This window comes from Drosophila ananassae, chromosome 2L, assembly GCF_017639315.1.
Source record: "Drosophila ananassae strain 14024-0371.13 chromosome 2L, ASM1763931v2, whole genome shotgun sequence".
Lineage (NCBI taxonomy): Eukaryota > Metazoa > Arthropoda > Insecta > Diptera > Drosophilidae > Drosophila > Drosophila ananassae.
In genome coordinates, this window is record NC_057927.1 from 27,554,106 (window position 1) to 27,565,109 (window position 11,004).

The window sequence follows — 11,004 nt, forward strand, 5'->3', positions numbered from 1 at the left end:
AGAGATTAAAGCGCTTAATAATTTGGTTTCAGCTCGCTGGCCGGAACTTTATTTCTATTTATACCCAGTTTAGGCAACAATTCAACAAATTTTTCAGCTGCCAATGCTTCCCCGCCCTCAATCACCGTTGATTGATTGCATTTTAATCCCAGTGTGTGCAGATGTCAACGAGCAAACAAATATTTGCATTTTCAGCCAAATTGTCGCATTGCGTTAGATTTGTTTATTTAGCATGTAATTCTATTTTGCGGTTTGCTTAACCAAAAGCCAGCGCACGTTTATTATTTTATCATAATTGATTTTGGCTGCAAGTGGCAAACTGGCCAAAATTACTGCCCCAACCCTAGGAGTGAGGTAGAAAACTTTTAAATGTTCATAAACTTTATTGGTTGTTGGTTAGACAGTTAAGAGTCTGGTAGTTAGTTGGCCAACAGCCACTTCATTTGTTGCTGCAGCACTGGTCCTTGGGCCCGTTCTTGCAGACGCAGTTGCAGTCCTTGTTGCAGCAGCAGTTGTCTCCGCACTTCTGGCTGTTGCACTGGCAGTCTGGCAAATGCAAATCGAAAGTTGTTAATTTTTTCCGGATTACTGATCTCTTTGTTCCAACTTACTAGTTCCGCAACCTTTGCAAACCATTTTGTTGTTGGTATCTTCTCTTTGCTTAACTCGGTTAAGGTGATCTGAATTGGACTTGGTTGTTTGTTGTCTATTCCACCGACTGCTTCTCCTATTTATACCGATTTTGTTGGCCTCAAACGAGTGCAAAATTGCACAAGTTTCGAGTAAAATTTGTTTGTTTGAGGCGACTTATCGCGTCGTGTGCAAGCCTCGAGCGAGTGCTACGCAGTTTATCAGACGAAAAGCGAATACATTTTTTTGCACACGCAATCGCTTGCCAACTCGATGCACACGTCTTTTCGATTGGCTTATCAATCGAATGCGTTGCGTATACGCCGTGCGGTATGAGTCACAAAAAAAAACGCAGCTCCCAAAAGAGCACTGCGAAAGCAAGATAAAAATTGGTTTCTTTTAGATTTTTTTAGTTCATTCGTTTAAACTTTAAAGGCTTGAATCTTGATTACGAATCTAGTTCCAATAACTTTCTGGATTTGTTTGATTGATTATAATAATAAGACATTAAGGCATGCGGTTCGAAACCTCGTGGACTGCCGTCAACAGTGACTAAACTAATTACTATATATTATTAGTAATACTATATTCATTAGGATAATATTTCATGTTAACATTAGCCTTATATATTTTCCTGCTTTTTGTCCATAAACGTTAATAGTTATACTCATTTTTTTACAACCCTGTACAATAATTTATTTCTTTTAAATAGCCTTTTATCTACTTATTTCTACTTATCTACATATCTTTAAAAGACGAAACAGAATATTGTATTGGTAAAACAGTTTAGGGAATTAAACCTTATTTTCCTTTCCATTCAAAATATTTATTGTTTACTTTTAATTTTTTTCGTGCATGCAACATGAAACTCAATAATTTTTCAATAGAATAAATAACTCAATAAAAGTAAAAAACAGATAAAACGCGCATACCAAGCCATTAAGCTCGTCACCTACATGAACTGCCGTACATAATGATAAGAAAAGAAACATTTAATGGCAAGCAACAGAAACTTAACAGAGAAATGTTCCTAAAATTATGCCTACTTTTGGGCATAAAATAAAAATTGAAAAGTCGCCATCCCTTGAAAATTACAAAAATGTAAGCATCATAATTTTAGGCTTTAAATAAGAAGACAAAAAATTATTTACTTGTTAGAAAATGCTTTGTTTATTCGCAGACTAAATGGATTAACATACATAAATATAGACACATTGGTGCGCATATTGCTAGCATCACAAAAACGTAACAGAAACAAATACTTGAGCACAAAATTCTTGGTGTGGTGCTTGAAATTGCACAGGATACTGAGGAAGACCTTAGTCCTTCAGTTCGGCTGCCGTGTTGACGAATCCGGCAGTCTGAGTCAACTGCAACTGGGCCTTCTCCTCGGCCTCCTGAGCCTTCTGTTCGGGTGTCTTGGCCCATTCCTGCAGCTCGCCGGAGCAGTAGAACCAGTAGATGACACAGCCCACCAGGTAAATGCCCGCGGAAATGAAGAATATGATGCGCCACTCCTGGCTCGTCTGCTCCACAACCACATAGCCAGTGAGCAGTGGACTCACTATTCCGGGAATGGTGGCAAACGTATTACCAATGCCCATCAGGACACTGGCATGTTGGGGGGCGATGTCCAAGTGATTGACTCTGAAAATTGGAAATGGAAAGAGCACATGAATGCCACTGCTCATGAAGAGCTCCTGTCTGCCCAAGACACTCACGCAAATCCGGACCAGGCAAAGGCACCTAAGCCCACGGCAATGGTCAAGCACACCACCGACCAGGTGGGATCCAGCAGATAGGCCGTCAGCATCATGAACACCGTCTGCGCCAGGAAGGCGCCGCAATTGAAGTTGCGTCGCACCTGAGTGGTAGTCCAAATGCCCTTCACCTGCAGCCAATCGGCCAAATAGCCGGACACGGCCAGAAGAATGCCCATCGCCAAGTAAGGCACGGCCGACAGAATGCCCGTCTTGCCCAAATCAAAGTTAAGAGTATCTGCGAAATATTCAAAAAAGCAAAAGGATATTATTTAAATATTTCCATATTATTTTTTAACTCACCCTTAAGGAAACTGGGCAACTGGGTGAGCAGAGTATAGAAGCCCCAGTTCTCCGAGAAGTGCGAAGCCATAATGGCGTAGAAAGCCATGGATGTGAAAATTGACTTCCAGGGATGCTTGATGTGTTTTGTGCCCACATAGCCGATGGTCTTCTGAATGTATTCACACTCCTCCTTGGAGCAGAAGCGATCCAGCTCGGGTCCTGCCTTCACGAAAATCAGCCAAGTGATGTACCAAACTACACCGATGGTGCCAAACACATAGAATACGCTCTCCCAACCGTACTTCGTGGCCAGGAATCCGGAGCAGGGCATCGCCACCACTGTGCCAGCGTAATTACCCGCAAATGCGATGGAAGCCATTCGGGAGCGTTCCAAGGGCGGTGACCAACGGGCCCAAACCGCATGAATGCCGGGGAAGGTGACGCCTTCAAAGAAGCCTTCAATGATGCGGACGGCCAGGAACATTTCCAGGCTGTGTTTCGCCGCCAGAGGAGTGAGCAGGGTCAGGATAGCAGTGCTGCCGATTCCAGTGCCAAACACCTGAATTAAATTTAAAAAATGTTGTTTAAGTTAAGTTAAAAATTACTAGAAACTTTTAAAAGTAGCTTGTCTGCTAAAATCCTAAAATAAAACTACAAAACATACGTTGTTTTTTCAAACCAGTTACTAAGTATAAGCTGATGGAAAATAATTTGCATGATTTATTTGACGTTAAGCTGATTAATTATATTATACAAACCTCTATTTTTTTCGTATTTTAAATTTTACTCAAATATATGTGAGAAAGAGAAAGGAAGGTACTTACAATGTTGCCGCCAATTCTGGTGCCAATATAACCGCCAAGGAACTGGGTCAGAATGTAACCATAGAAGAAAGAGCTCAGGATCAGGCCCTTTTGTTTCGAGTCCCAGGGAAAGTCCTGCTCCCAGGACACATTTCCGTCGCCGTCCACAACCGTGCGGTTCTCGGTCATGGCCACAATGGCCACCGAAAGATTAACCCGGAGCGAGTACACGTTGAAGAAGCCGAAGAAAGCCATCAGGACCACAATGTAACGCTGCTTCCGCCAAAAGCGCCAGGTGAGCGGTTCACTTTCCGTGATTTCATTGCTGGAAAATATAGTACAAAAATATGAAAATAGTTCTGCATAAATTCAGGGTATTCCGATGGCTGGGTGGTCGATGGTGAGAGGCATGCAAATGAAGAGTTTACTTTCCCTTTCAGCCAGTCTGTATATTTTTCTGCAGGCAAAATGCTGGTTTTTTTCATTTTTTGCGTCTAGCCCCGAAACCAGTTTTGAAGCTGGTGTGTTATCGACTGGTTTATTCAACCCATATTGCGCTCCAGGGCACCGAGGAGTCTATTTATATGCACGTGTATTCGCGCTGGTTTGATTTACATATTCTTGGGCACTCGAAAAATGCGGAACCAATTTGAAGTATCTAGATAGTACTCACTTATTGTGGTGCACCTGGTCGTGGTGCTTGCCGTTCTTCGAAGACTCCAGGTCAGTCATTTTGTCGGCCTGCAAATGCATTTAATTTGTTTATACAATAAGGCAATTGTTAACCGACAACTCGTGTGCGTGCTGGCAAATCATTAAACCCGTATTTAAGGCTGATTAAAGCTGACCCAACAGAAGCCCCGCACTCGAAAGCGTGTTATAATTCGCGGGATGTGCTATAGCGCCCAAATGCCATAGCTTTGCATACAATATATGGAGGGATCTGGTCTGTTGCGTGCCGGTCGCGTAATTGCCATTGACACTGAACGAAGAGCAAACATTTTCCTAAGCAATTTGAGGGCAACTAATGCGGAAACATAATAGACGAGCCGGATCGGAGACGTTTCTGCTGTCTAAGCTGGTCATCCGCGAACGAGACGCATCTTAACTCAATTATCCATTTAACTTATTAAGCCAGTGGTTCGCCAATTGTGGCACGCGAAATCTCGCAGATCCTATATACAATCCCGTATGTGTGGCACTCTCGGAACCGTAATCAAATAATTGTAGAGTGAGTCCGTCTGGGTTGATTCGCTTTGATTTGCAAATTGCATGAATTTTTGGCACTGTCATACCAAATTGAAGCAATTGCACACCACACGCACGTGCTAATAATGGGAACTCGCCGCGGCAATCGGTATTCAGCGAAAGTGGTTAGACCCATTCCCTCAATGAACGGAGTATCTATATATAGTCTTATCATTATGGTTTTACGATTACAACTACCGCTGAATTTATTACATTCATACCATCTATTACAGCCATATATTTAATAAACAGAGAGACAGAGATATTTTGCTTCCCGAAAGCTTTCCTACACTATCGAACCTTTCCATGACTGAGTCTCAAAAATACTAATTGTTATTTAATCGTTTTATTTGCCCTGGCGATTAGTTCTTTGTTTATGCTCCTTAGCTTGGGCCAATAAAGATGGGACTGTTAAACTGTTATATATAGCCTTTTATGGCCACACACGGGTTATCTGGTTTGGCTGAAAACTTCAGTATTTCGGACGCACGGGAACAACAAGAAGGAAACCTGCCGAGATTTTTGCTTTATGGAGTGCCATTTTGGGTATCGTAAATTCCGGGCCTCGGATGATGGCTTCGCCTGGGGTAAGCCGTTTTCAAAACCATATTTTGCCTCTGATAAGTAGCTGCCCGAACAAAATATTTATCTTGCAACGAGAACGGCATTAGCCCCGTGCAAAATATTGGGGCCAGAACATGTGTTTTGCTATCAATCTATATAGGAATCTTGCTAAACAAATTTGCACTCTATATTTATAGATAACCCGCAGATTCCTTGCGAGTGAAACATTTGCAAAAGTGAGATTAGAGGAAAAAAATCTGCAAAACCAGGCGGCAAAGTGTCTGTAATGAAAACTTCATTGAAGGCAGTTGAGCAAACAACCAACCGCAGTTGAACCAAGTTCAACAAACACACACAGCAATATACACACGAGTGCAGTTTGTGAATACTTTTTTTAAAATACTTTTTAACTTTTTCGAACACCAACGCACCGATGAAAGTTTACACTTCTTAACTGGTTACTGCGATCGAACGGCCAACTGCTTGCTGCCTGAACTGCTTGCCGGGTAGGTGTGGGTGTGGACAGGTGTGAAGCCGCCGGTTGCTCGCAGCGGACTGAAATATCAAGCCGGCAAACGCGACCAGCTTACCTCAGCAGCAGCAGCAGCAGCAGCAGCAGCAGCAGCCGTCCCAGCAGCTGAGAAGCAGCAAACCCAGAGCCCGATCAGTTTAGTCAAGCTATTTTTAGGAGCGGGAGCCGAAATTTCTATCCAGTTTATGACTTTCAATTGAAGCCTAGGTGGTCGTAATTTCAGAGCGAAATGGAAGCGAAGAGGCTCCTCGGCATGAGCAGGAAAAGCCTTGATTGCGATTAGAAAGTGGGAAAGAGGCTACTCGTATCTGGATGAGTGAAGAACCCATCCCGTGAGGTGACTTTCATTGAACCACCTGAGATCATAAAGCCAGAGCGGGATGGGGGATGCCAGGAACTCTGACTATGATTAGGGCCGAATTCAGAGCCGCAGTGCCCTGATAGTGATCGACATAAAGCTTGCTTATCGTTTGATTAGCGCGGTGTGTGTGACGCTTGTAAAGATAAATTGTATGGGCAATTTTGGGCGGTCAGCGATAGCGCTTTAGTACTAAATTGAATCTGCGAGATTTGCTGCTAATTTCGGGAGCTATATTGGGCAAAACCAGAAATTCGAGCGAAAAGGACGGGTGCGGTGGCGTTCTAATTGGACAATAATAAAATAATTGTATACACATTAACTCAATAATGCCAACTAATTACTATTTAATAGAGGCACTTCGCATCATAGCATACACATAGAATTTTGCGCTAAATTTATCCGAATAATTGAAACATTTTAAAAATAATGGTCATTTTAATGCATTTAGTTGTAAATTGGGATTCTGCTATTAATTTGATTCAGGGTTTTAATATCCTTTAATATGTTAATCCTCATTAAATATATTAATTCAACTGGTTGAGACATTGTATCGCATTATGTTATTTGTTGCACACTTCATAATTAAAGTAGGAATTATGAGTACTTTCTTAATTAAATTACCGAATTGAATTGATTTCTGCGGGCTACGTTCTATAAAAAACATGCATGGCACACATGCTTTTCTAATTTAAATATTTTGCATTAATCTATTTTTACTTTTGTAACTGACCGCAATGTGGTAAACAAATCAGTGCCGAAAACAAATTAGCATGGAGAGACACGAACCGCAGAAATTAACAGTCAGGACGGGCCTGGCACGGGCGCTCTGCGGCTACGCCTTAACTAATGTCATCTATTTTCATTGTCGAGTGCGAATTATCTGCAAACAAAAACACAAATTGCATAAATATCCAGTTGAGAGTGGATTTTATTTTCCTATTGGGATACTCCACTGATATGGTTAGAGCCTCTAATTAGTCGAGTGGTGCCGATAGTGGGACTTGGACGAGGGGCACGGCGCTGTTAACCCCGAGGTGCTAACAGCTAGCAAGCAGTGCGGTTAACAGAGTAAGGCCCTAATGCTTCCAATGGCCCATAAAGCACTCATAACGTATACGCCCCGTGGACCGCCCATTATTGCCGTCATTTGTTTCATCGTGTATTGGAAAAAAGCAATAATAAAGCTTAACTTATTGAAATACGAACAATAGAGGCATGCAAAACATTGCGCAAAAAAATATGCAATCTTCGGCTGTATTAAAAAAACAGCAACATGCAGCTATGTGTTTTTATCGGGCTGAAGGGGTACTGACATATCATAAACAATTGCCGCAGTCACACGTGCTGCAAAACAAATAAACAAACTGTGGCAGCTCAATTTACATGCGCCGAGCCAGTTGCAGCTGCTGCACGTGACAAAAACATTGCAACATCCCGGTCAGAAAATTGGCGAAACAAGGAAAACAAACACTCACAAAATACACAGAGAGCCGAGCAACATGTGGACATGTTGAATTAAAAACGGAAAGAGAATAACAAAAGTTGATTGCTGCCAGTTCTGTGTGTCGTCACCAGTGGCCCCAAGGAAGTGTGTACGCTGCAATTAATTGATTTTCGGGGGAGCAGGTCCCCCTATCCCTACGATCACTAAAAGGGTTAAAACGACGCTCGGGGCTATAATTTCACACCTCATTGCGAATAAAACTTTAACGAACGTTCTTTGGTCGTGTGCTCACGAATCGTGCACAGATGTTCTGGCTTAGATGTTAATTTTTTGTTCGTCATAGGAATAGATTTAGGCAGTCCCTTTTCCAAAAATAATCCCTATTAAATGCGTCATTTGTCTTACCTGGTTATTCGGCCAGGTGTCGAATTTTTCTCTTGGCGTAGCCTTCGCCAAAGAAGCCTTTGTTTGCGCCTTTGTGCGATCGCCCTCCTCTGGCAAATTGCATTTTAATTGTGCGCTCAAAGCAAACGCAGCTAAGTGCAAACAATTTCAGCTGAATGCGCGACAAATAAAACCAAGAAAATTGCTTGCCAAGCTTTAAGGGGATTTTCATCCGAATACACCTTATACACCTTCTACCCTATACCTTATATATAGATGCCGAAAAAAGAAGGAAAACGGATGGAGAAGTAGCGCAAAACCGTTCCAATGCAAATTTGTCTTTTGACTTTGACTACGTGAGCCTTTAATGGTTTTCTGGTAGTAACTTTAGCGCAAAACTCGAAACTTTTCAACTTCCTGTGCCAGTGCCGTTGTCGTCCCCTTTGATTTCGAGTTGACAAAAGTTCCAGCGAGTTGAGCGCATATTACAAAGCCCCCGAATGCTCCTCGGACCCGAAAAAGTACAAAAAAAATATATGGAAGAGCAGTATACTGGATCCGGGACGTCTTGTGCCATTGCGCTTTTTGTTGAAGCTGCCTGGCCCCTGCTCTGACATTCCCTTACAAGAGCTCAGCATCCCGGCTACTTGAAATGCAGCAGAGGTAGAAGCCCAAGCACAAGTCTTAGCCTCTCCTTCGATTCCCAGTAGCCAGCAGTTGGACATTTCATTTCCATTCCGCTTTTGGACACACGTAGGTCCCCGGAGGTTAACGCAATTCCATTGCCTGCCGAAGCTGTTTAAATATTTCAGCCGGGCTGCTGCAGAGCCAAACTTTGCCTAATTGCCAAGTAGCCAAGATAGCGCAGTGGAAAGAGGTCAAAAATCAAGGATTGTGCTCCAGTTTTCAATCACCCAACGTGAAAGCGCGCTGGCCAAAGAGCAAAGGTCAGGCACACACTCGTTTCGAATCGTGCATTTGCACACATGTTTTAATGGCATTTGATATGTCCACGAGCTGAAAGCTTTTTAATGACCATAATTTAGCCGGAGCTACTGTTGCATTTGCACGCGTCCTGGGTCAAGGATGCACATGAAATTGTTGGCAGAACATATGCATTAAAATTCCGAGTCAGAGTCAGAGCTAGAGCAAGAGCCAGAGCCAGAGCAAGAGCCAGGCTAACCTTGCGCATAATTAAGCGCCCGAGCACGCAGCCACCGCAGTGGAGACATCCGCATGGTTAATCATACGCCGCGTTGGCTCAGAAGACTTTGAAAAATGTATTCAGCAGCTGCCGAAAAGCAGCCTTTTAGCTCCTAACAATGGCAAATATTGTGACAATAACGAGAAAACAAAAACAGTGCACGGCAGCAGGCGGTGGGCGGGGAATGAGAGGGCTGGGCTGGGTAAATATAGAATTTTATAATAACAAAGCACGTCGCAGGTGCAATTAGTGTGCAAATAAGCGTTTATTTGTCTTGGCAGACAGGACTTGCACACACAGTCGTGGAGAGGGAGACTACGAAACCGTGGGGGAAAAAGAAAAGGGACAGGGAAAAGGCAAAGAAAACGGGGTCCTGTCGGGCAAGATAACTGACCTCGTTGGAACCCCCCTGAAAATTAGAATTCAATTCAGTTACTGCTCCACCAGCAGACGCCCCTGTCATTGGGGAGCCATGGAGCCAAGAAAATTGCCCAAGATTATGTCAAGTGAAATTTGCTCGGCCATAAATCAAGCAACAAGCAGTTAGCAGCATCTATTGCCACTACAGAACTGCAAGTGCAATTGCAACATGGACAGCAATAGTAGCAGTAGCAGCAGCAGCAGCTCTCTGTGGCGACTAAACAACATTACTCAAGGCACTCGGAGACATGCAACATCCAACACACGCCACACCGGGCACGAGGCTCGGACGAACAAGAAAACTAAACCCTGACCAGCTTGGGGACTTCCTATTTGCCCCATGCAAAGTGCACTGACACACTCGCACACACTCAAACGCACACCCACACAACACACACACAAGCACATGCGGCAAAAACTAACAGACTCAATTGACTGCAAGATGGCAACAACATTTTTATTCTCCCTTGTATTTGTCCTGCCTCAGGACCATGGCCTACACTGAACAAATTCAGTGACTGATCAAAGAAATGGTATTACCAATGGGTTTTACCATATGCTTTAAAAATAATTAAATATAAAATATTTAAAATAAATATCCTTTTATTAATATTGTTTTGAATTACTAACCATTTTTAATTCTCATATAAAATATGTACAGACGAAAATTATAAAGAATTCAAGGAACTCATTCGGAAACTAACATTGTACCATAAGCTATCCAGAAAATGAGTTTTTCACTGTGAGCTCTGAGAGACCGCCGGGCGTCAGAGCCAGTCCAGGTCCTGGCTGCCTCTTTCCGCGTTCCGCCTGGTCCCCTCGCCGCCCCGCCCATCTGCCCACCTGTGTGACAGTTGGCAGCTGCCGGGAACTGGCCGAGAAAATTCCAGGGCCCTGGGATTTGATGGCAATCGCAGCAATTTGGCCAGCCTGCCATTTCGGCCAAATGGAAATTAAAATGTTTTTAACCTGCCCTGTGTGCGAAATTGATTGCGGAGCCTGGTCCCTGACCACGCCCACTTTCCTGTGCCGGACCAGCCCTTGTCCTGCGGTCTGATCATATTTGCAAGCTGGGAGCCTGGAGCTTCGCCGGCAAGCGGCAAAGTAAGCTAAAATGTTATTAGCGCTTAATTAGTGCACAACTTTTGCCATCGCCACTTACTTCCCCTTACTAACTCACACACACACAAGCGCATACAAGGACGAGTTGCAGCACACAGACACTCGAATGGACCACAAAGGTGCGCTGGGTGAACTTTCGCTGCAGCTTTGTGTGCAAAGTTTTAATAATGTTCAGCTAAAATGAATTAATGCGTTTTACCACAAGACTGAAGACTGAGCACTGAAGGCACCAGGCAATGGCCCTGTG

The 11,004-nt window shown here is 43.4% G+C and overlaps 2 protein-coding genes across 2 annotated transcripts; both read right to left on the reverse strand.

Annotated features, from left to right (window-relative positions):
- Nucleotides 1-363: 363 nt before the first annotated feature.
- LOC26515058 (metallothionein-2) lies at nt 364-884 on the reverse strand. Its single transcript, XM_014905449.3, has 2 exons — nt 612-884; nt 364-546 (listed from the first exon to the last, which is right to left on the reverse strand). The coding sequence occupies exons 1-2, from the start codon at nt 634-636 to the stop codon at nt 440-442; spliced, it is 132 nt and encodes a 43-aa protein (XP_014760935.1). The 5' UTR covers nt 637-884; the 3' UTR covers nt 364-439.
- An 892-nt stretch (nt 885-1,776) lies between these two features.
- Nucleotides 1,777-5,854, reverse strand: LOC6505849 (sialin). Its single transcript, XM_001964445.4, has 6 exons — nt 5,722-5,854; nt 4,152-4,219; nt 3,500-3,803; nt 2,694-3,234; nt 2,352-2,628; nt 1,777-2,277 (listed from the first exon to the last, which is right to left on the reverse strand). The coding sequence occupies exons 2-6, from the start codon at nt 4,208-4,210 to the stop codon at nt 1,950-1,952; spliced, it is 1,509 nt and encodes a 502-aa protein (XP_001964481.1). The 5' UTR covers nt 4,211-4,219; nt 5,722-5,854; the 3' UTR covers nt 1,777-1,949.
- Between the last annotated feature and the right edge of the window lie 5,150 nt (nt 5,855-11,004).